Source organism: Rhinopithecus roxellana, chromosome 21 (assembly GCF_007565055.1).
Source record: "Rhinopithecus roxellana isolate Shanxi Qingling chromosome 21, ASM756505v1, whole genome shotgun sequence".
NCBI lineage: Eukaryota > Metazoa > Chordata > Mammalia > Primates > Cercopithecidae > Rhinopithecus > Rhinopithecus roxellana.
The window spans coordinates 11,333,049-11,359,017 of record NC_044569.1 but is presented as its reverse complement, the minus strand read 5'-3'; the positions used below and the strand labels follow the sequence as shown (position 1 = coordinate 11,359,017).

Sequence of the window (25,969 nt, the reverse complement as noted above, 5' to 3'; positions counted from 1 at the left end):
TCAACTTTAACAGATGCAACATCTGTTTCTGAGAGCTGTAACAACCTGAATGCAATGCTAAAGGGTGGTTCAAATTTTTAGACAGTTGGTGATGAAAAGCGGCTGAGCCTGGCAGAAGAAAGGAGGCAGGTATGAAACTGCCTTTGCAAAAACTGTAACAGGGAAATAAATCTGACATAGAAAAATGACTGACAGTAAGAGGAATCTGACATAACTGGCTCTATCTTGCTCCTAACCTCATAAGCTATCTTTGCTAATTCAACCTAGCTATGGGAGGAATTTAGCTGACAGTTTAAAACAAAGATGATAATAGTGCCTTCCGGAAATGGGAGGAATTTAGTGGATAGTTTAACTTTAAAACAAAGATGATAACGGTCCCTCCCTAAAACTGATTCCCTCCTTGCTCAGGGACCAAAATCACCTCTGCAAAATTAAGGAAATGCCACAAGGTTGGAATTGTGATGGGGCCTGAATTCTGCTAAGATACAGGCATAAACTCTAGCCAGCCATTGTTTCTTCTGCTAAGATGTAGGCATAGTTAAACCCTAACCAGTCATTGTTTTATAATTTGCCTTTTTAAACTACTTATTACTTAGGAATCATGTAGCCCATAGTCACAAACTTTATATACTTCCCCAATTGCCCCTATAGATAACATTGCTATTGTAAAACCTAAGACTGGCATTTGAGATATTTTTCAGACTTTGCATTCAGTATGAACCGACTGGCACCACCCAGAGCAGTAACCCCTACCCAGAAACTGACTCAGCACAAGAAGACAACTTTGACGCCCTATGATTTCTTCCCCAATCCAATCAATCAGCATTTGCCATTCCGTATCCCCCGGCTGCCAAACTATCCTTGTTTGCACAAGGTTTAACCCTAGTCCTTGAATTCTTGGGGAGGCAGCTTTGATAATTATCTCCTGGCAAGTTGTCTCTGCAATAATTAAACTCTTTCTTTGCTGCAAAACCTGCCATTCTTAGTGCATTTGCTTTCCTGGGCAGTGGACAAGAACAACCCAGCTGGCCGATTACAGGCACTAGGTAAAGCCTGCTGCACACCAGAAAGCGCTCCAGAGTCCTGGTTATCAGAAAGCAAATGCCATGAGTGGAGGTTAGGCTTTACATACTCCTTGCCAAGTTGAGAACATGTCTAGTACCTTTTGTCCATCCTACCAATGTTTGCTGAGTGTCTATTTCATGTCAGGTACTAAGCAAGGCCCTGGGGGTATTTCAGAAGCAGAAAAGATCCCTGCCTTCAAGACTTGCAGTCTCTGGGGGAGATACCAGACACATACGGTGAGACAGAGATGAATGGGATAATGTGCCTTTGAGAAATGGAGTGAACCCCAGTGATACATGGAACAAAACTCAAAAGCAGCCAGCACAAGCCTCCTGAGATCATACCGTGTGCCACTTGCCATCGCTGAGCAGTGCAGGGTGAGAGACCTTTGTTCTGCCTTTGCCAAGGTCAAACATGAAGTGGAGGCGGCCCCCGTGCAGCTGGAGCACAGCGTAGTCTGCTTGGTTCTGATGAGCCATGTAGTAAATCAGGCCGCTGGAGGCGAACGTGCGGATACTTAGCTCAACCGAGAGCCTGCGAAAAACAAGCGCTCAGCGTTGAGAAAGGAAACTTTAGCTTTTCATTTTTAAAACCTCAAAGAGAGGACTCCACAATTGTTTCGGCATTTACACTGAACATCTCAGGAAAGAGGGGAATTCATTCCTTCATCCATTTACACATCCATTCATTTAACTACCTACCTCTGTCTGCCAGACTGTTTTAGGATGAGGATAAAGCCATGAACAAAGAGGAAGATCAGATCCCTTTGCTCATGAAGCTAATACAGAAACACACCAGAGAGTTAAAGCGGGTCCTGCAGAGGGCAACCGGTGGCTACCTTAAGTAGTCAACACGGGTAACTCTACAAAGCTGATATTTCAGCCGAGCTCTGAGTGACAGAAAGGGGCAAGTCCCTGCAAAGTGAGGGGCTTGATGACAGTGGGCAGCAGGAAGCCCACCTGAGGCCGTGGGGGAACCAGAGCCACTGCAGGTGTGCAGGAAGGTTACGCCTGGGTGGGCCCTGTCAGAGGGACCACGGTGCCACGGGAGCACCCCGGGACAGGACGAGGGCGGATGTGGCTCCATCATAGGGAGGCGGGGCTTTGACAGTTGATTTTCAGCACAGTGGGAAGTCACAGGAGGGCTCTGAAAGGGGGAGTGGCCGAGCATTCCTTTCAGAGATCCTGTCTAAACTGCAGAACGGGTCAGGGGGTCTGGGTGAAGCAGGGCCCCATCAGGCAGCTGTTAACAGGGAGCGGTGGGTGGCTTAGACCAGGGTGGCGGCGGGGACTCAACAGATTCAGGAAACGTTCTGGAGGAAGAAGCAAGAGGATTTGCCAATGGACTGGATTTGGAGAGTGAAAACAAGTGAAATAAAAAATAGCCTCTAGGCTTGGGCCTTGGACAACTAGGTGAATGGTGATCGTGCCTGCGGCAACGGCAAAGAGCAGGAGAGCAGGACTGAGGGAGCCTGAGAATTCTGTTCGGGGTGATGAGGCCCAGGAACCTGTCCCAGTCCACACAGAGATCTTGAGTGGCCGGTGGGCCCACAAACCCTGAGTTCTGAGTGGAGGCCAGAGCTACACGGGTAGGTGCTGCCGTAGCTAGGTGGCATTTTAAGGTGATCAGAACATAGAAGGCCATCCTGGGAGAGCGTGTGGAAGGGCCCAGCACTCTCAGCTGGGAGACTGAGGAAGGAAGGCCGAGAGAGAGCAGGGAACCAGGAGAGTGTGCGGCTGTGACAGCCAGCCAAGGAAGTCCACGGGCTGCTGAGAGCCCAGGGCAGGGGGCCCCGCACCATGTAGCTACATGGGGGTCTCGAGTAATTCTTTCAAGAGCAGCTGGGGTTGTGCGGGAGGCTGACCAGATGGTTAAACAAGGAAACAGTCCCTGAGGAAAGGGCAGCTCTTTCGAGCGCCTTGTGGGAAACAGAGCCAGGTACTGCGCATGTGTGTGTGGCGGGGGGACGTGGCGTCTCCTGGGGGTTCTGCTTTAGAAGTCAAAGTGAGAGAGGGAGTAGAGCGCAGAGCTTACAGCAGTTCCTTCTCATTTGTGGTTTTGCCTTCCAAGGTTTCACTTTTTAAGGTTTCAGCTACCTGCAGTCAACTGAGGTCTGAAAATATTAAATGAGAAGTTCTGGAAATAAACAATGTGTAAGTTTTAAATCAGGTATCACTCTGAGTAGCGTGATGAGATTGCATGCCATCCCACTCAGTCCTGCCCAGGAAGTGAATCCTGTCTGTGTCCAGCGGATCCACACCATATAAGCCATGTGCCCGTCGGTCACTTTATAGCTGTCTAGGTTCGCAGATTGACTGTGGCAGTACAGCGGGGCTTGTGTTCAGGTCACCCTGATTTTACTCAATAATGCCCTCGAGGCACAAGAGGAGTGATGCTGGCATACTGTTATAATTCTTCTATTTTATTATTAGTTACTGTTAATCTCTTCCTGTGCCTAATTTATAAATTCAACTTTATCATAGATATGCATACATAGGAAAACACAGTGTATATGACGTTTAGGTACTAGCCGAGGTTTCAGGCAACCACTTGGGGGTCCTGGAACATATCCCCCAAGGAGAAGGGGAAACTACTGTACAGGCACAGACTCTGAAGCCACAAGGCCTGGGTTTGAATCCCAGCTCTACCATTTAACAGCTGTGTGACTTTGAGCAGATGTCTCAGGCTCCCTATACCTCAATCTCCTTATATGTAAAATGGAGATAATAACAATACCTTCCTCACAGGAGAATTATGAGGAGTAAATTAGATCATCTGTGTAAAATCTCTGTGTCAACCTCCAGCACAACAGTTTGCTGCTCTTGCTGTCACTGCTGACGATGGGGTGATAGTGGCATCTGTGTGCTGGTGGGAGTGTGCACTGAGGAGTGAGGTGTGGCTGCTGTGCATGTCCTAGGAAGGAGAGGGCTAGTGGGATCCAGAGGACAAGCTGGGGCTGGCTGGGTGGGCTTTGCTAGGAACAAAGACCCTTCATCTGTGGTAGCAGAAGAAGAGATGGAGGGTCAGGAACAAAAGCAGAGGCTGGTCTTTTTGGTGGTGGACAGATGAAGGATCTCTTTCTTAATGAGGCAAGTCATCAGCTCGGGTGTGAAGAGAGGCTGTGGTGCACAGGGCTCTGAGCTGACAGCAGCTATGAGTCGTCATGGAGAATAAAAACCATAAGCGTATTAAAACAATGCACTGGTTCTCCATGTTGTTTGGAGGCTCCATCTGAGATTGATTGCTATGATATCTAGCTCAAACTAGCTAGGAAGGAGACGTCCATCTCCTCAGCCTGGTCTCCAGTGTGGGTTCTGGCACAGAGAAGATGGAATGTTGGCTTTTACCTGGGCTCGCAGGAGTGGGAGAGACAAAGGGGTAAGGGAGTTTGCAGAGGAACACCTGTAACATTGGCCTGGAACCTACCTGGAGGATGAATTGTGATGTGGGGCTAGAGAAGAGGGGAGATGGTGGTGGGAGGGCATTAGGGCTAGTAGCTTAGAGGTCTCCAGACAACTGACAAACTGCAGGAGTGGGGAGGCACAGAGTGGAAACAAGAAGAAAGGGGTTGTCTAATAGGAGGCTTTTAAAGTCGAGACTGTGAGAGGGATGGATACCTGTGAAGAAGTCAAGGTACGACCATGGGAGAGGCTGGATGAGGAGGGAGTAGGGAAGACCTTTCACAGATCACAGTTTGAGCACGGAAAGGTCAGGGGTTAGGCAGCTGCTGAATTCACAAAGAGTGATGGCAGGAGCTGCAGAAGACAGACAGGAGCCCAGGTCTAAGGGGTATGACAGGGTGGCACTCACAGCCAATGACAACAAGACAGGCAGGGCATGGCAGAGTCTGCAGGCAAGCCTGGCAGGTGAGCTGGAGGACCGCAGGAGGAGAGAGGAGCAACATGGAGTCCAGGAGCCCCAAGCTCCAGGCCTTGAGCTCTTCCCTTGGCAGAACGGTCCCAGGGACAGGCAGGTATGAGGGCCAGAAGGCGCAGAGAGGGGTGGGTGTGGCACCCGGGACTTTGGCCACCACAGTGTAAGAGTTTGGGTAGACAAAGACATCAGACTAGGGAATGCTTAAAGTGGAATGGGGTTGAAAGTCCAAACAGTAATAGACCCAGGAGACTTGATTTAGACGCCCACATGCTTAACTTACGTGCACACAGAGAGGGGAAACCAGCCACCCTCCAGAAGGGGAAAGGCAGAAACCACAGACTCCCCAGCGAACCACCATGAAAGCGTTGTGATTTGCACCAATGCCGAATTCCTATCTCTTTGCCTTCTCTTTGCCATTTGGTTACAAGTCAAGCAGTTCATCATAAAACAGAAGCAGCTTCTTTTGGAAAAGACTCTGTGGCTGGAGAACAGCCCATCCATCCAGCAATGAGACGCCGCATAAGGACGTTAGAAAGATACCTACCTCTTTCTGACAGCCGACTGATTAAAAGGCAACAGAAAATGGCTGTTTTGTGAGAGACCAAACTGGTGGGCGCCAGGAACGTACTCCAGAGCTGCATCCACCACACACTGTTCCTGTAAGAGACACACAGGAACACTCAGCCGCCAGCCGCAGCCTGAACCCCACTGCCCCACGTGTGTTCTGCCATGAAGAGCCATCTCCAAAGCAATCCCATCAGAACAGCAACAACCACCAATGCTTGTTGGTGCTCACTCCATCTTCTGTTTAAATGATGCACTTGCCGGCCCTTTATCCCCCTGAAGAAGGCACTTAGAGCCTCTGTCTTTCACCTTAATCCCACTCAACTTCATATGGACACTGAAGTTCATATGGACACTGAAGTCTCTCCTATGAATTTTCATCAGGCTTAAGGGGCAAAGGCCTTGCTGTCTTCCTAGGCCCCTGTTATGACCTGAGGCTCTGGGAATGGCCCTGAGGATGCAGCCGCCGAGATCAGCTGCGGTCCAGCACTGGAAAACTGGAGGTGCCCACAGGTGACATGCTTTGCAGGGCCTCAGAGTGTAAACCTGTGAACCGAGGTCCACATTGACAGGGCAAGGTGCAGACAAGAGGAACCAGGTGGGAAGGGCACCTGAACCCCCATGCAACCATCTGTGGGCTGCCCTGACACTGCCCAAGTCACGGGGGTCCCAGCTGCTGTTTTCTGACTCAGCCTAGGCAGATGCTGCCAAGAAAACTGCCCTGAATGCAAAGCCTGGCCCTGCTCAGAAGGTCCTGCTCTCGAATGCTTCTGCCATCTTCTAAATTATTAGAGCGCACACTTTACACCAGGGCAACAGAGAAAGCAGAAGGGGGAGAAAATGAAAAATAACAATGGCTGCCATTCAAACTATTTGGCCAGAACTGGCTTTTCCTAAATGAATGGAATCTTTTTTTTCTTTAAAGCAACAAATATGTGCACGATGGCTTTACATGAAGTACTTATTTTCATGCTTTCCCGGCTAAATGTAAATTGATCGTGAGTCCTTATAGAAGCTCTGCCGAGAAGCATATTCTACATCAGCCCGATGCGCGGCCTGGGTGCTGGGGCCAACAATCCATGAATTGGGCCGTGACATCCGAGTTGCGTGGGGCACGCTTTCCCACCCTGTCCCCGCTCTGATTTTTAGCACAGCTCCAGCTCCAGCTCCAGCTCCAGGTTTCAGAGCACCTTTACAGCAAGGCCCCATGTTAACTCCCTCTGTCCTGGGCCCTCCTTTGCTGACTGGACCTGACTGATAGTAAAGGAAGCCGCTCCTACTGGAAAAGCCCGGGGGTCTGGCAAGAGCTCGCTGTCCTCTGCATCGGGAGCCGGCTTAGGCCTTTCTGACAGCCAGCAGGCGTCCAATTCAACTTGCTCATGGCCAACTGCACTGTTGAAATCCAAAAGTCTAGGTAGAAACAAGAGAGTGTTTTCAAAATTAGGCTATCACAAACCAGTCCATGAACTCAAGTCATCTGATAACTGTACAATGAAAATCAATTAAAAACCATGTATATGTTTCTCTTAGAGTAACCAAAGTGCCAATCCTTCACTGTGACTCGGAGTCCAGACATGCTGTCTTAGATATGTCTTGTCTGATGCTTCTGCTTGCAGTGGCACCCAGCCTAATGTATCCCCATGTTAGACCCTGGCCATTCCTGAGCACCCCCCAGGTCGGCTCTGATGCTGTCACCTCCTCCTGCAGCCTTGACTGGATTGCTGCAGGGACACATTTTTGTCTCTAGTTCCCAAGCGCTGCACGGTGACCTCCATGAAACACTGACTTCTCGTTTACATGCTTCCCCTCGCCAGGAGGTCATGGGTTACGCTTGTCACATGCACCATCACTCTGCAGCTCCTGTGCTGTGTCCTGTGCCCACACAGGTCCCCCTGGCCCTTTCCCAGGCACAGCTGGGAACTTCACAGAAACGTTTCTGCTCTACTGAGTTCACAACCCCATGACTTTCAGGAGCATGAAGATACCTCATGAATGAATGAATGAACAGACAACTAGCGGAATAAACATAAACATGTACAAAAATCTAAACCAGAGCTCTGACATTATGATTGTATTGAAACCCAACACTAGGTTTTACTCTTGAAAATTCCAGGGAGTCCGAAGAGGTAATTTCACAGAGAAGAAGACACTGTGACCATGAAAGATCCAAGTCCTTGTTCAAGGTCACTAGGCACGTCAGTGACCCAGCCAGGAGGGAGATTCAATTTCCTGATGCCCAGGGCACTTCCAGGTTCTCCTGGGCAGATGCTGGTCCCAGAGCACAGCTTGTCTCCCATCAGCACCCTGTCCAGAGGCAGAGGGTGAGCAAGGAGGAATGAACTGCTCGTGGGCACATGTCAGTTCTTTTCTTCATCCTGACTCCAAACAGGGAATGGAGGCTTCCAGTTCTTAATTATACAGTGATTGTTTTAGGAGAAGCCATTAACAACCTGAAGCTGCTAGTAGTCCCGCTAGTCAACAGCTCCTTCAAAGCAACGCTCTCAAGACAGCAAGAGACTTACATCACAAATTCCCTATGTTCCTCCAAATGCATGTCAAAAACATATTTCAATCCCAGCTCTTTATGGACAGTCACAGAGAGCTAATGTTCAGCGATGGTTTTTAAAGTATGATGACCAGATCTATTTAACATTCTAATCCACTAAAATCCATTTGGGGGGCCTTTCATGATAGAATAATGGGGTTCACTCATTATTCAGGAACTTGCAAAATTTTCAATCTCAAACAGTAAAATTAGATTTCAGATTAATGTTAGCACTCACCATGAAAGATCAGAAAGTGCAAGAACATGCAGAGAGCAGGTACACTTACCCCAAATTAAAGATCAGGTCTTTGATACAACCATGGAACGATCTTCTCGTTGTAAGCAGTGATGTCCCCTCTCCCTCTGGAATTCCCCCGACGTACAGATTGGACATATTTATCGTCCTGCTTTCTACTAATGGGCCCAACTTCATTTCCACAGGATTGTTCTCATCCAACTGGACAGTGATAATTCTAAAAGTCCAACAGAGAAAATAAATGAAAAGCTTTAAACATAATGAAATAATAATTCCCACAAGTTCTCACTGAAAATAAACGTTCCCTAAAGGTGTATTTTAACAAGATGCTGTCTGTGAATAAAAAGGTGAATCTTGAAAATTAAAACTCAAATTGAACATTTTTCAGAAATGAATGGAATGTTATTAAATATCCATTGAATGAGATTGCTTTTTGGAGAGGTTTTCTTTTTCTTTTTTTTTTTTTTTTTAACCTCTTTACCTATGATGAAAATGCCCAGTGTGCTTTTAAAGCTTTCAGTCTACAGTTTTGGAGGGAAATATACAGGAATGTTGATATAATACTATTTACTAATACTGTAGTACTATTTGCCACAGAATCAATCCAGTGTAAAGACAATTTATGCTGGGCCCCAGTAAACGGCAGAGTTAAAGTTGTTTAATTATAAAAATTCTACAAGTATCTTATTAGAAAGCAGATGAAACTGGTTCCCAGGAAGCAATCCTAGCAAGGTTCTAGAATTATTTGGATGCGGATGACCCCAGTCATCTAGCCACCCAGGGCACCACCACAAGGTTCCTTCCATATTCCCTCTAAGCTCACCACACCCTTATTACACACTGCCTTGCCGCGTACAACTACCTCCGATTCCTGACCAAGGAGATGGAATGTGCTTGTCCATCGCTGCATGTACCCGTGGGAGCGTGCAGGAGAGCTTTCCTCAGGCCTGTGCCATCCCCAGGATTGACATGTACCTCAATGTTGCCTCCAATCAGCATGATGGAAAAGAAGGGCTGGGGAGGTTGCATAGAGAATTTCCCGACAAAACACATTACTATATGATTTAGAAAACTTTCGTCTTATGAAGATAATGTGAGAAGATTAACATCAAGTGAGTAGAGCAATTCCTTAAGAATCTCATCAGCTGTCACAATGTTAAATTTTGTATGTTACTTTCTAATCTCTGTTCATATAATTTATATTCCGCATTATGCTATTATCACTGAAGATGTCAAAGATTTCCATTTCTGCATTGCCTCATACTTATTGTTTATTGCTACATTAGATACCAACAAGTAGGTATATTGTAATTTGTCTTTTTATCCATGAAACTTAGTTTCCAACTTTTTATTACCATACATATGAATATTTAATTGTTTTGCCTGTGATGTTGTTTCTAACATTATGAAAAGTAGAATTAAACATTTGAAGGATGTGAAAATATTTAAAGCTTTTAATTTTTTTTAGACATTGATAAAAGGTAGTTTATACACCAGAAGGATTGGAATGTGAGCGTCTCACAACACTCTTGCTAGCAATGGCTAATATCATTCCTTTTTGCTAACTTAGTAAGCACACTTTGATTTGAAAGTAACCTTACTAAGACTAATGGAGAAAAAGTTTGGCAGTTCCTCAAAAAGTTAAACATAGAATTACCATATAACCAGTGATTCCACTCCCAAATACATACACAGAAGAACTGAAGACAGGGACTCAAACAAATGCTTATCCACCTATGTTCATAGCAGCATTTATTCATAACAGCTAAAAGGCAGAAATGCCCCAAAGTTTATCCATGAAGTAACTGATGAACAAACTGTGGTATGTACATACAGTGGAATGTTACTCAGCTGTAAAAAGGAATGAAGCACTGATCCATGCTGCAATGGGGATGAACTTCAAAGAAATGCTAAGTGAAAGATGCAAGACTCAATATGATTCCATTTGTACGAAATATTCAGAATGGGTAAATCCATCTATACAGACGGAAAGCAAATTGGTGGTTGCCAGGGGTGGGGAGAGAGGAGAACGGGGAGTGACTAATTAATGGCACAGGCTTTTATTTTGAGTGATGAAAATGTTTGCAATCAGATAGAAAGGTGGCCTCGTAACATTGTGCACGCACTAAATGCTGCTGAATTGTTCACTTTGAAATGGTTGATTTTAGGTTATATAAATTTCAGCTCAATTAAAAAAAAGAGAGAGAGAGATCAATGGATCTCATCAACCAGTCTTAGTCACTGTTAGCCCTTCCCCAAGTATATCATGACATGTTTGGGTTCTGCAAACTGGTGTTCCAGTCCTGACTCTGACTCATACCAGCGGTGTGACCTTGAGCAGGTTTGCCAGGCTCTCTGAACACATTTCTTCCTCAGCAAAATGTAGCAGCATTCCCCTTGCAGCAAGGTTGTGATAATTACACAGCAATGTCTGTAAATTACCTTGCAGAGTACAAGATAGCATTCTATAGATTTTAGCTGCATGAACTCCACTTGATTAAGACAGTGTGCTAACATTCTGTAAAGTCTCTTCAAATCATGTGATAGACACAAATTTGAGCAGAGGATGGGGGAAATATCACTCATGCTCTTGAAATGGAATATAAATAAGAAAAATGGTTGTCATTTCTCTTCTGTCCCCCTGTTAGTTTACTGTGCTTATTACAGGCCACATTTCTCTTGCTGCTCCTTTCAATCCTATAATAGATAAAGAAAATCTTGCTTCATCCAGCAGTAGACTGAAGACCTCAACAGGATTTAAGGACTGCTGTTTTAGCCTTGGAATGAAGAGAAATGACCACAACATGGGGAAGAAAACTCAGTATATGCTTTCTGAATGAGTTTTTAGAAAATTAGAGGTAGACAGCAAATAACTTTTTCCTCAGTCACTAGACAAGGAAGATGGATTACGTAATATAAGAAATCATTGATTCATAAGGGGACGACATTCAGCAATAATAACTTTTACTTTTTGAAAATGCACATCCATAAGCAACCAGGAACACAGCGACAATAAATGTTTATGAGTCCGTCATTTTCCATTCACTGTTTCCCGAAGTCGTTTCCTGAGATTGGGGCTCAGGAGCACCTACTCACCACGTGTGACTCCTCACGATCACCCTGCTTCTCTGCATCCCCACCGAGGGCAGCCAGGATGATGCCACTGCTGTTCTTGGTGGCAAATGTTACCAGCCATTCCGATTCTGGTGACAAAGACTTGGGTGGCAATTCAATGTAGCCGCCTTTCAAGAAGCTAACGCTCCGGATGGGCTGGTCACAGAGGAGATGAAACGGCACGGTGAGTTCCCAGCTGCGGCCAAACCTGCCGTGGGGAGGACACGACTGGTCTCCCCATCATCTCTTTCCTATCCCCACTGGTAGGATGTTGATAAATCAATGAACACTTAAGGAAACTCATGTGAATATTAATAACAATGTTTCCTACCTCCAGTAAGCAGCCTTTTCTCACTCCGTAGGAATTTCTGAGTAAGTCAAAGGTTGATCTGGATATTTCCAGGTTCTTGATGCAGCCCACAAAGCTTTTGGTGGTGACACCTCTCCTGTAGGGAAGGGCATGAGAACAACCACAAAATTTGGATTTCTAAATTCCATTTTTGAATGAAGGAATACAAAGCCACTGGGCAAGGCACAGTGACTCACGCCTGTAATCCCAGCACTTTGGGAGGCTGAGGTGGGAGGATCACCTGAGCCCATGAGTCTGAGACAAGTCTGGGCTACATAGTGAGACCCTGTCTCTACAAAAAATAAAAAATTAGCCAGTCATGGTAGCATGCACTTGCAGTCCCAGAGACCAAGGCAGGAGGATTGCTTGAGCCCAGGAGTTTGAGGCTGCAATGAGCCATGATTGTTCCACTGCACTCCAGCCTGGGTGACAGAGCAAGATCCTGCCCTCCCCAAAAAAAGAAGAAGGAAAAAAAAACCCTATACTTCTGGAAAACCTGTTTCCATGTGCTACTCTGCAGAAATCTCTTGGCCTCCCTCTAAGAACAATTTTGATAGTGAGAACTTCAGATCAAACAAGTACTCTCCTACTCTCCTCAGGTCTAGAGAAAGGGATCAAACTTAGTGAGTTTGGCTACTTGGATGGCTACCTACAGAAAACACAGGCCAATTATAAGAAAGACAGTGCACAGTGCATTGCAGCACACCAATTATAATCCAGTCTCCATGTAGAGCAGAAAGTTTGCTTCCCATGGGGACCAGTGCAGGTAATGCATTTCCCAGGATCTGACTGCTAAAAAAGGAAGTCATTGGCTGTTGTTTACATTGCATATCCATGAACTTTGTCCTGAAGGAAGTAACTGCAAGTGGTAAAGTCTGGGACTATCTGAAACTCTATTTCTCAATGTTCAAGTCAATATCATGTTTTTCCTACCAGAAGTCTCCACACTCCCGGCTAAGGTCAGGCTATAATGTAGTCCAGCTCTCATTTCCAAATTATGGAGACCACTGAACATCTCCCAGCTGCACTCTTCTGTAATAGCTCTTCACAGGATAGCTTTGCAATAACATGGTTTCCTGTTACAGTCATTTTTTTTTCTCATGTTGAACAGTGAGCTATGGACTGTTAAGCAACTACATGATTTTGGACAAATTTCAACCTTTCTGGATCTCAAGTTCTTTTCATATAAATGAGGAGGCTGGCTTTGATGACACCTAAGTCCCTTCTACTGAGAACATCTGTGATATGGGCTTCTATCCTTTCCTGCATTGTCTACACTGGGCCATCTGGGCAAAGTCCAGATGTACTAGGACATAGCTGAGGCTACAGGAACACCCCAGTCCTGGTCCCAGCATGACAGGGCATGAATCTGGGATGGGATCTGGAGACAGCTTCCAGTCCTGGCTCTGTCTTGGCAGGGAGGTAAGACTTAGCAAGTGACAAACTCCACTGAGGTTTAAATGGATTCAATTCTAAGATCAGGAGGTGGCTGTGGTTCCAAACTATGTTCTTTGGGACTTTCCAAGATTCCTGGCAAAGAGAAGAGGCACAGTGGAGAAGTGGCTCTCTCTACAAAAGGCTGCTCATCATAGCAACTGAATTGCTATGAATTGCTCATCATAGCAACAGGATTCTACACAAGAACCTGACCTAAAGACATTGTAGCACTGCTACCAGTGGAACTTGCTAACCACTACACTGAATGGCCCAGTTTGGACATTTAATGACCCCACTCCCAGCAAACTGTCTTACCTTAACTATTGGACTTTCCTAAGTGTCTTTTTTTAATGGTGTGAAAGAACCTTAGAGTTTAATTACAAACCAAAATTACAAAACTGAGGACAATGAACCAGCCACACAAAGTTTCTGTAAATCATTAAAGTCATATGACAGCAAGTGGGGTCTCCAAATATTGCATGGTAACAGGATTTAGATGTTCTAAAGGCAATACATATAAAATCACTAATTTTTCTGCAGAAGGTCTGCTTTACTTCTCAAGTCACACGGCATAGAGTACTTTGAATAAATAAAAGCAGATTACAGGTTCAACCGTGTTCCAAAAGATATGGCAGTCTTAATCCTCCTTATGTGTGATTGTGACCTTCATTTGGAAAAAGGGTCTTTGCAGAGGTAATCGAGTTAGGATGAGGTCATTAGGGGAAGTCCTTATCCAATGTGACTGTTGTCCTTATAAAAAGGGGGAATGTGGACACAGGACACAGGCCAAAGAATCCCTGAAGCGACCGGAAGCTAGGAGCATGGGACAGATTCCCTCTCACGGCCCTCAAAAGGAAGCAAGCCCTGCCAACACCTTGTTTTTGGACTTGCAGTCTCTAGAACTGGGAAATAATAAATTTCTGCTGTTTAAGCCACCTGGTTTGTGACACAATCCATTCGCAGCCCTAGCAAGCTAATACGGTTGGAAATCAGGGACGTGAAAATTCTGCAGTTTAATATCATACCTTACAACTCTTGACCTTGGCAATCCACCCACATGAATCGGATCCTTGTCTAGACGGTTGAGGTCGGAAGATGCTCCCGGAGTCTCGCCCTGCTTGGTTTCTTTATTACTGGTGTTAAAGGCATCGTTAACTGCTAGGACTCCTAAAAGGAGAGCACAGACAAGAGATAAGAAAAGGGAAATCCCTTTCCATGTTAAGGTAAAATGCAAACTTCTGGCAACAAAGTTCATTTACAAAGGCATATTCTTCTAGATTCTATGAATTTGATCAGCTAACGTTCTTGGTTATTGAAGGACAAGTGAAAATCCTCTCTATCAAAGTCAATACCCATTGCTAAATGAGAGCAGTATGTGTGTGGAAGAAAATAGAATGGATTTGATTCTTGATTCCAATTTAGCATTTAATGTTAAATAACACACTTGGAAATCACAGGCAAATACAAGTATAACACTCCTCCAGCAAAATGTGAATCCTGTTGCTTAGTATTCCAAAGACAACACTGGCTTTCAAGTAGACTATCATCCAATACCCAGGAGACCACTGTGGAATAAAGATTGCTGATTTTGACAAGATTTCTATTCTTACGAGGGTGACCGACATCTGGTGAGTCCATCTGTCTCTACCTTGCTTCCGGTTTCGCTGGAAGGCAATTTTGTACCAGGTTCCATTGTTATAACGTCTATCTGTCAAAAGGGTAAGTGGTCCTGAACCCAGGTCAGTCGTAACCTTCACTCTGCCATGGAACAGCTCGATGGATAAAAAGTCTCTCTGTAAAGAAGAGAACACAGTTCCCCAGGTTATAGCTTTGTCCCAAGTTTCCCTTTCCCTTCCAGTCAGGGATGGCCAAAAGCTTCTAAAGTCAAACTGAGAAAACTGGATCTGGCCCCACAGCCAGAGGTCTATCGGCTATGAAACCAAAAATGTCCACGAAGGCTTTCTAGAACACTACACTAATATAAATGAAACACCATCTGTTGTTACCAAAATCTACAATTCAGTAAGAGAAATGGAATCTCCTTGTATCTTTTTCATTCAGACTGACAAGGGGCCAGTTCTAAAAAATAAAACCAAAAGATTGAAAGACAGAAATCACCAGCACATGAGATGCAAACAAGAACATGAAATTCCCATGGATGGAATTCAAACAATGTCACTGTGGTCACAGTGAACCCAGAACAAGACATATGATTTAAGTTCAAAATTTAATAACAAATGTTTAATTGACATCTATAAAGACTAGAAGGCTAGTTTCTACTTGCTGTTCTTCTATATTTTTCTAAAGGTTCTACAATGATAATAAATAATTTTAAATGAGGAAACTGTTTAGCACATATGTATATTAATACTAGTATATGCTCATAAAAATTTTATGGCATACATATGTACATATTTAATTAGTAAATCCTCATTAAACATAAACAACCACATAGCAATCTAAATGTGTGTATACAGTAGGGCCTAGGGCCCCATAAAGACTCTTACTATGCCGTATGAACCCAGGTAGAGAAGAAGTCCATTAGGTGAAAAGGTATTAAAAAGCATGATTATCTGAGTCACGGTAGCCGGAAGTGACTTCTCCACGACAGAGTACCCACTCCCGTCAAAATGGAAGGAAGGGTCTTCATTCTGGGAGCTGCAAAGCAGAAGAGATGAAATAGAATCCATTCTTAGGAGGGTAGAAAGAACCAAGAACACACTTACTGAGTTCTCCTTTACAAAGATCACGGTAGAGCTATTAGTTCCATACTTTCGTAACAAGTGTAGATGATAATATTTAAAAATATGCTTTTGCCATGTGACGATGCAAGACAAATGCCCAACTGCTTTATAAGGAAAATAAAGTTAATGTAGGCAGTATTCATTGTGGTAAAAGATATTTCTTGATAGGAGGATAACTGCTATAAATATTTCAGTTTACCAACTGGATTTATTAGTTCTAATCTCCTTTGATGTAACTGTCCTCTCTTAACTCTGGTGTCTTCGGAATAATTTTTACATTGACATTTTCACTCTGCTGATGAGGTTTTAACTAATACCTCAGGGAAACTAGAGTTACGATGGAAAGCAAGTTTGTGCCCATATACCAGAAGCATCACTTCACAAAACAATCACTGACATCCTCAAAAATCTGCAGGATGAACTTAAAGACCCATATCGTACTTAGAGATGAGTACATGGGTTACAACAGGGATATAATATGGCCCAGGGCATTTTCAGGTGAGTGTGTTTCCTGGTCTTCTCCCCCAAGACAGCAAAAGGCTGACTTGACTCGCTATTCTATTACAAAGCCATTCATCCGGAACAGATCAGAATCATGTTCCAAAAATAATTTCCTGCAATATCATAAGGCTTGAGAGTGAAATTCGGATGAGGGTGGTTTTGGGGTAAGAATTTGAACTTCTCCCAGTTAGAGGTGTAACAACCAAACTTAGTGCCACATTTCTAAGCAAGGCAGTCTAACCAAACAGTAAAATCATGTCCATGGATGATAAAACAACACAAAATAAAACAAAAAATAGTGCTTTGTGAAACAAGGTTTCAAATGTATAACTACCCGCACTCTTGCTTTTTTAAACATTTCCATCGCGGTCTCTTTGAGGAATTATAACTTAAAAGAAATGCACTCTGCATAAATTCTTCAACTATGGTTTAATTCTTTAATTCTTAAGCCTTTGGCTTCCTAGCCATATGTTCCATTGTTCTACTTCTTGGCCAACCACAGTGCATGTGCCTGAGGACAGAGATTCTAGAGCTAGACTACCAGGGTTCAAATCCCTGGTCCCCAACATACTAGCTGTGTGAACTTGGAAAACTCACCTAACCTCTCTGTGTGCCCTTTCCTTCATCTATAAAACAGGGATAACCATAAAACCTCTCTGGGAGGGCTGCCCCAGGCAGTTCTTAGAACAGTGCCTGGCACACAGCAGATGTGCTCTGTCATTATTCTGCTGTGTTTGGAGGTCCTCGATGGGCTGGTCCCCATTTCCACCTATGAAAAGCTGAGCCTCAAAGATTCAAGTACCTTGTTCAAGGACACACCCCAAGAAATCACAAAGCCAGGTTTCAAACAAAACTCCAGAAATCTGTCTTGGTCCTCAGTGCATGGCCCTTCCCTCCCCAGAGCCCGTGAGCCCTCCTCTCTCAAGAACATGGGGGCTTTGTCCCTCCCCAGAGCCCGTGAGCACTCCTCTCTCAAGAACATGGGGGCTTTGTCCCTCCCCAGAGCCTGTGAGCCCTCCTCTCTCAAGAAGATGGGGGCTCTGCTCCTGGGTTCTCTCCCTCAACAGGGCCTGCTGGAGTGAAGTGGCCACGAAGAGGGGGGCCTCAAGTGAAATGATGACTGAACACGACCGAAGGCTTGTCCCCATGTCAGTCACTTCCCTGAACTTCTCCCAGAGCCCCTGCCGGTTTCCCCACTATGACCAAAGGCACACGTGCCTCAACAGTCGGCCCAGGTGCCTGTTGCCCAAGTGGGTCCCTGCCTTGGTAAGGGCCCAGGACAAATGAAAGCTCGGTTCATCACAGCACTTCGTGGACAGCTCTGTTCCAGCCTTGGAAATGCCCCCATTACCCGCAGGTTCAAGTGGGAGCCTGCAATCAGGAGGGCGTCCGCCCTCCCCAGTGCTCAGCCCTGTGAGTCTGGAAGAATCACCAGACCTCCCCGATCCTCCGAGGGCTCCCTCATGAGGTCTGGATAATCCTGAGCTGACCTACTAGCGTGCCCTGCTGCCACCCCGCGAGGGCGTGAGATAACCCTGGCTCGGGCTTGGGATGCTGCTCCTCTAGCTCTGGCCCCTTGCCACAGCCCATGCATTTTCCACTTTCTATACAGGCATTTTCCCCTAGGCCATGAGATGTCTGAGGACACAAACGTGTGATGTATGTGGACACGGCTGGTACCTAGCAGAGGGCCTGGAGCGCAGGTAACTGACTCGTGACAAAGGCCAGCCGCGTAGCCAGCACTCTGTCACAATGTCCACTCGTAAATAACACAAGGATTATGCCTGTTAATTACATAAAGGGCCTTTCCATATTGATTTTGATGAGGACTGTTAGAATCAGTGGTTAATTTTGTAGTATCCTTTGAGAACATAAGAGATTGCTCATAATTACAGAGTGACACCATGTACAAGTATAATAATATATTCAAAGAGGAATAAAAAGGTTTTAATTCATTTACTTGGTAATATAAATCATATTTAAGAGTAAACGGTCAAAAATTTTTTAAAAATTTAGAGGACATCGATGGGCTACACTAGTGATTTAATAATGGCAAATTATACACAAACCGAAAGGAACAAAGAATTATAATCTAAGTCTGCTAAAATGGATTGTTACTAGAATTAGGGTATTAGCTCTTTGAACTAAAGCTTTTGTCTAACCGGAGAAGGGGCGCAGTGGTGGATGTTACCTAAACTGAAGACAGTTCAGTCAATTTACGAACAGACACAAAGCGCCAATCTGTGCCTGCACCAGCAGTTCACAAAATATGTTTTATGAAGCAGAAGAAACTCCAGATGCCCTTTTTTTTTTTTGAGACAGGATCTCACTCTGTCACCAAGGCAGAAGTGCAGGGGCTCAACCGTTCCTCCCACCTCAGCCTCCAGAATGGTGGGGACGACAGGCGCATGCCACCACGCCTGGCTAATCGTTTTCAATCCACCTGCCTTGGCCTCCCAAAGTGCTGGGATTGCAAGCGTGAGCCTCACCCGGAGGTACCTTTTCAAAAAGGGTTCAAGCTCAAGTGAGTTTGGGAAACGCTGCAACTCTGGCCTCTCCCCAGGACAAGGTTACCATACATGTTAGCATATTAATGTTAACTAAAGGCTCTGATAGCCTCACAACCAAGAAACATGCTTATTTTTTTTAACTCAGTGTTTCCCAAACATTTATGATCAGTACACAACACCTATTAATACCCTACACCAAACTAGTATTCTTTACAAACACCTATCTTTGGAAATGTTGGCCAATATAATACAAGAATAGCCAGCGGATTTGTTCAGTCCCCAGAAAAACATATTTAATCAGACCCTAGTTTGGCTGAGCTGATGAGTCAATGTGGTTCTACTACTCAGCTGGGTGGCCAGCCCTCCGTCAAACAGCCAGTCTCAAGTTGGCAGGAGGGGAGCATCTTTGACCCAGTAAAAGGTCCAGGGTGGGTGGAAATCGGTGGCAGGCCAGGTATTTCAAGGGGGACAAAACATGTGACCATCTAAAAAGCTGACTTCCTCAACCCAACAAGAAAAGAAGAGCCGGAAATCATTCCATTCATTCGGTGCTGTAGCTCGATCGTCAATGGTTTCAAAGTACCTCTGGAAATGACTGATGAAAACAGAGGTTATTGTCACAGGTGAAGTAGGGAGACTTCTTCATACTAGAAATGTTTAATTTCTGGTAACCATTTCTCTTTCTAACAGTGAGGTTAATGATCTGGGGTCAGTGGAGGGGACAGAGTCTAGGGGTCGGGGTGTTTATCATGTTAGAATTACTAAATTGCTGGAAGAGTTCCTTGCTGGAAACACAGCATAAGAAAAAAGTGACGGATCAGAGAGCCTGAATTCAGGTGCTCATTCCACTGAAGTTCTAGAGCAGGGCGTGTCATTACCTCATGAGGCAACAGCATTTTTTATCATAGTTGCCAATTACAAAGCCATGCTTTTTCATGTGTTTATTGTCAAAAAAAACAAAAAACAAAAACAAAACCATCCTGTGACATTTACCTACAAAGCAAAGTCACATCACTGTAGGAGAGCAGTGGTGAAGACTGGTGAAGTTTCCAGTTTATAAAGCATTTTCACACACATCATGTTGTGTTCATCACTATGATTTACAGAGGTGGGTAAGACAAATACGATAATCGTTTTTCTTTTCTGGAGAAAGAAACCAAACCTCAGTGAGGTGAAGAGACTTATTATCCAAAGTCAGAGAAAAAAAATTTGGTGGGAGACCTGGGCCAGAAGCCTGAGAAACCCAAGACTCCAAAGCCTATATTCTTTTTCAATCCTAAGGCTACAATCACCAAGCCTCCAAGTCTCTGGTCCCAACTTTTTTCTTTTTTCTTTTTCTTTTTTGAGATGGAGTCTTGCTCTGTCACCCATGCTGGAGTGCAGTGGCACGATCTCGGCTCACTGCAGCCTCTGCCTCCTGGGTTCAAGCAATTCTCCTGTCTCAGCCTTCCAAGTAGCTGGAACTACATGCATGTGCCACCATGCCCAGCTAATTTTTGTATTTTTAGTAGAGACAGAGTTTCACCATATTGATCAGGCTGGTATCGAGCTCCTGACCTCAGGTGATCCACCCGCCTCAGCCTCCTAAAGTGCTGGGATCACAGGCATGAGCCACCATGCCCGCCTGGTCCTAACTTTTTAAGGGGAAAAGAGAAGGCTTAAACTATAGGCCTGACAATGACAAAATGAAAAATTCACCCATGAGTTTCTAAATGTGCTGTAAGTTGCTTTAACTGATCTTGTCACTGCTCACTGTTAACTGCAGATATCCATCTGGACAGAGCAGCCCATTAGACAAGAGAAATTATATCAGATGTTACTTTTCTCTAATGGAAAAAGGCAATTTATTGTCTTAATTACTAAAGTGATGGAAAACAGGTTTTATATACCTAAGGGGTTGCAGTCATTTTGTTATAAAATAATGGGTGGGGGGTGAAGATGTTGCACTTGCTAAGGTTAAGTCCTTGAATGCCTTTATATCAATATATGCAGAAAGATACTCGTTTTTCTCTATTTCCTAATACAGTTTATTTCTGGAATTATAGAACTTGGTCCGGAATTGGGAAGTACTTATCTGTAAAAATCGACCACACATGAAAAAATTCTTATCCTTGGAGATGTTTTCAAAATAAAAATGTACAGTGATTTCTAAAGATTTGGTTGTGGCTCTCTGAGACAGAAGGTTGTTCGAGAAATTGTCTGAAACTTTTAGGGTTTATGATTCATGATCAAAGCATACAAGACATAGGAAAAAGAGCACTTCTTTTTAAAGGATTAAAAATGATACCCGTGCTTCTCTCAGTAACTAATCTACATTACACCACCTGACAATATAATATAATAATATAATGTAGGTTGGGATAATCTACATTATACCAATGTCACAGGATGATTTTTTTTGACAATAAACGTGTGAAAAAGCATGGCTTTGTAATTGGCAGCTAAACACCTACCAGCGATATCACAAATTCTGTCCTCCCTCGACGTGCATGTATTAATAAATTATTTCAGCACTTCTCAGATGTTAACAGAATGACATACTATGTGCTAAACCATGAGGACATCTTACCTTCCGAAGCACCCATGACACTTGCCTTCCCTTTCAATATAGTTCCATAGGCCAATGGATTTTCCATTCAGGAAGGCTTCTCCCAAGCAGCCTTTAAAATGAGTAACCTTCACAGCAGGAGATTTCTAATGCAAACAAGCAAACAAACATAATCAATATATAGCTGACGAAGCAAAATACATTCTCCAAGTGCACAAAACTTCTCCCTGGGAGCTCCAATCTAACAGATCCAAATTTTGAGAGAACAATATGAGAAAAAAGGCCAGTTTGTAATCACTGGATTTCCTTCCAGTTATGAAGTGGAATCCTAGAATGAGTGACAACTGGGCAGGATCTTAAAGATCATCTCAGTGACTAGGGTTGATGGAGAAAACCGTGTTGCATGGTTGAGAAAAGAGCAGCCAGAGAATGTGATTGGTAGTGAGGGCCCAGCTGGACCTGAGACCTGAACTTCCACTTCTGAGCATTGACCCAGGTCCAAAAAATGCAATTATATTTGGAGAGAGGAGAACTGATATAATAAAATAAAGATGGAGGGCTTTTTTGCTAAACACTAATTAGTATTAATCAACCACTAACTAGAGCTAGACTAGAGATAAAGAAACTTCACAGAAATTAACATGGAGCATTGAATTTCCTGTTCATCACTGGGAAAGAAACCCAAACAGCAAGATGAACCATTGGCTTTTTCCCCATTTATGCTACTGAGTAAGCATCACCCTTTACTGTGCAAAACCAGCCTAATTCTGCAGAGGAACTGTCAAGCAGCAAAACAAAAGAAGCAGAAACATCTTCATCTGCCTAGCATATATTCAACCATCTAAACATACGCCTTTTTTTTTTTTTGAGACGGAGTTTCACTCCTGTTGCCCAGGCTGGAGTGCAAGGGCACGATCTCAGCTCACTGCAACCTCTACCTCCCGGGGTTCAAGTGATTCTCCTGCCTCAGCCTCCTGAGTAGCTGGGATTACAGGCATGCACCACCACGCCCGGCTAATTTTATATTTTTAGTAGAGACAGAGTTTCTCCATGTTGGTCAGGCTGGTCTTGAACTCTGGACCTCAGGTGATCCGCCCACCTCAGCCTCCCAAAGTGCTGGGATTACAGGCGTGAGCCACCACGCCCAGCCCATGACTTTTAGACATAGGTAAAATCAATCAGTCCTGTTCAGAAGAACTTTCAGAATGTTACCTTGATTTGTCCTCCAAGACCTCCAACAAACATGAGTGTTGAATTGTTTACATCCAGAACATTAGCTGTCCCAGGGGATTTACTTGTTTTTGCTGGTAGCTTTTGATTTGAGTTCATTTCCTTTACACTCAGTGAACCAATGTTTCCAAATCTAAGGGTCACAAAGAATTGCAAAAGGAACTTTCAGAATTTCCAGTTGGCGCACATACAACCCCATGTTTCCTTCACACCCACCATCTGCTTCTCCCCAAGAGTCCTGCAACAGCACCCCCTGCTGGCCTCCTGGCTTCCAGTCTTGCCTACTGCCCCAAATCTTCAAGAGTAGCTCTTCTGAAACAGAAATTTCATCATGTTGCGTTCCTGCTTAAAACATCTGAGATGAGCTAAACTGTATCCGAAGACATGTCTACTCCGTAAATACTATCCCATTTTGTAAATAAAATAAAAATCCCAACAAACCATACTAGTATAGAAAAGTGAAAACATATACTTAAAGCTGCTCAAAAGTGATGACCTCTGGAGAAGGATTTTAAAAGGAAGAATTTTGCTTTGTGCCTGAATTTTAAAAAAATGCACCCCCCACCACCTGCATCATTATTTTCTGTCCTTGTCTACGTGCAATGTGCTGCCAGCCACATGCAATGTCTACCATGCCACACCTTACACCTCTCTCCTGAGGAAGTTTACCAGGTTGGCTGCCTTACACGTAGACTGTCTAAAAGTAACGTTCTGTATTTTTAAATATTTTTAGAGGCAGGGCCTTCCTCTGTCACTCAGACTGGAACGCAGTGGTGCGATCACTGCTCACTGCAGCCTCCATCTCCTGTGCTCCAGCAATTCCCTGCCTGAGCCTCCTGAGTAGCTGGGACTACAGGCACACTCCACTGTGCCTGGATACATTTTTAATTTTTTTAGAGACAGGGTCTCACTATGTTGTCCAGGCTAACCTCAAACTCCTTGTTGCTCAAACAATCCTCCCTCCTCGGCCTCCCGAAGCACTGGGATTATAGGAGTGAGCCACCATGCCTGGTCTCTAAAGGTAACCTAAACTTTTAGACATTTTAGACATTCTAAAGGTAACCTAAGCTTTTCAGTTTTTTCTTCTTCTGATTGTTGATTTTGGTAAGTTTGTTTCTCCTGCAGTAAGAAAAAAATCCAAACCTTAATTTAAAAAATTTTTTTGAATTATTTTTTATTATATATTGTCAAATTATAGTTGTATATACCTCTGAGGTGCAAAATGATGTTATGATTTTTGGATATGATGTGGAATGATCAACCACAATGGATAAAGAAAATGTGGTTTTATACACGAATGGATAAAGAAAATGTGTTTTATACAAATATACACAATGGAATACTACTATTCAGCCTTAAAAAAGAAGTTCTGTCATTTGTAACAAATGCTTATTTCTTCTTTTTCTTTGTTTTTTTTGAGACAGAGTCTAGCTCTGTCGCCCAGGCTGGAGTGCAGTGGTGCGACCTCCACTCACTGCAACCTCCGCCTCCTGGGTTCAAGCAATTCTCCTGCCTCAGCCTCTTGAGTGGCTGGGATTACAGGCGCACACCACCATGCCCAGCTAATTTTTGTATTTTTAGTAGAGATGGGGTTTCACCGTGCTGGCCAGGCTGGTCTCAAACTCCTGACCTCAGGTGATCCACCCGTCTCGGCCTCCCAAAGTGCTGGGATTACAGGTGTGAGCCACTGGCCACAAATGCTTACTTCTACAGCTAACCTAAACCAAGTATTGTTTGGTTATAATCTGACTTTCCAGAAGTTTCAAAGCCTATTATATGATGTTACAAGCGTGTAATTACTTATGAGACACACTTTTAAAAAGAGAGGTGCTCTGAGAGAACATTCTCTACTACCTGGCGGCATGGATACTGTGCCATCTGTTGTCATCAATGGGAAAGTCTGGAAACTCCAAGCGTGTGGACCCGGAGCCCAGGTCCCACAGGAAGGCCACTTTCCCTCGCCGCATCTCCACTGCAAGGAAATCAGACTGGGGGGCAGGGCATGAACGGGGATCAGTTTACACACTGTTTGCCAACCACCACAACACTTTATAGTCAATTCTTACGGTGTTTTCTCTGCTCTTAAACATAAATAAATAAAAAACAAAACCCCCAAATCTATTTTCTTTTGTTTGAAATGGTCCCCTCCCTGGAGCTGGGGCATGACTCACAGCCCCGGGGACATCAGCACCTCCCTGCATGCCTGGCATGGTCCTCCTCAATACCTCCCATAGAGTCCCCAGGAAAATTCGCTGCGGGTCACAGGCAGTCCACCGGGAGCACCAGGGAAGGCACTGAGCTTGCTTGTTTGCCCAGGGTCCGAGGTAAGAAATGGATGTGAAATATGCAGTAAGACAGGAGCCATGAAGACCCACCCCTGTCACAGGCGCTTGCATGTGCTTTGCATCTTATCTCCTGAAGACATTTCAGACACTATATGTGCTTGTTAACATTTTCTGCCCTACATACCCAAGCCTTCTGACCTGTTCTCACTGGCACAGCCAAGGTATCAAAGACCTTCCACAAGCACTTGCCATCTGGGGACCACTGGAATTCTTGGCAAGAAAAATCTGACAGAAGCTTGACAATTCTGATAGTCACTCCAGGGGTCACTGGGGGAATCCCAAAAACGTTCCATCCCCAGGGCTTGCAGTTAAGATGGCGTCCTTCAGAAATGTCACTTCCCTTCTCACAGGCTTTCAATTTGGTAGTTTGCTCATTTTTAATCTAATGCTACCATTTAAACAAAGGTTAGTCCCTGTGGGAGATTTAGACTTCACTAAGGCCTATTTTTTTTTCACCAAATAAGTGAAAATTCAGAAAAATCTAGAAGTGCATAAAAAATTCAGTGCTGCTTTCCAAATGTCCATAACTTACAGAGGTGCTGCTACCGAGGTAGAAGAGAAGATTATCGGGTTCCTGTGTCTTAACATTTAGTGTTAAGGTGTTGTAGTTAGTAGAGGAAATCTGAGGCTGGTAGGCCCGGATGCAATCTCTGTCTGCAGACACAGCGACTTTAATCTGCAGAAGGAAAATGAAAGTGTCCTCATCATTTAGTGACGCACACCAGCAGCTCAACAATGCTATTCTGTAATGAATTTTCACTGAGGCAGGTTTCCTCTCTTGATAATACACAATGGTTCATGTTTCATGAAGTGACATATCAGATGGTAATAAAAATGATTTCATTTGGTAAAGTGTTTAAATATGAGAAAATCAGTGTTAGTTTT

The 25,969-nt window shown here is 44.2% G+C and overlaps 1 protein-coding gene across 1 annotated transcript in view; it reads right to left on the bottom strand.

The window, feature by feature from the left end:
• The window catches only part of LAMA1 (laminin subunit alpha 1), a 172,192-nt gene that overhangs the window by 7,443 nt on the left and 138,780 nt on the right, over positions 1 to 25,969 (bottom strand). The window contains 14 exon segments of the mRNA XM_030926195.1: positions 1,410 to 1,599; positions 5,486 to 5,598; positions 6,786 to 6,915; positions 8,338 to 8,523; positions 9,169 to 9,320; positions 11,403 to 11,576; positions 11,752 to 11,866; positions 14,232 to 14,373; positions 14,855 to 14,999; positions 15,714 to 15,864; positions 21,531 to 21,655; positions 22,722 to 22,872; positions 24,594 to 24,727; positions 25,617 to 25,760. Coding sequence (XP_030782055.1) covers positions 1,410 to 1,599; positions 5,486 to 5,598; positions 6,786 to 6,915; positions 8,338 to 8,523; positions 9,169 to 9,320; positions 11,403 to 11,576; positions 11,752 to 11,866; positions 14,232 to 14,373; positions 14,855 to 14,999; positions 15,714 to 15,864; positions 21,531 to 21,655; positions 22,722 to 22,872; positions 24,594 to 24,727; positions 25,617 to 25,760 — 2,052 coding nt within the window.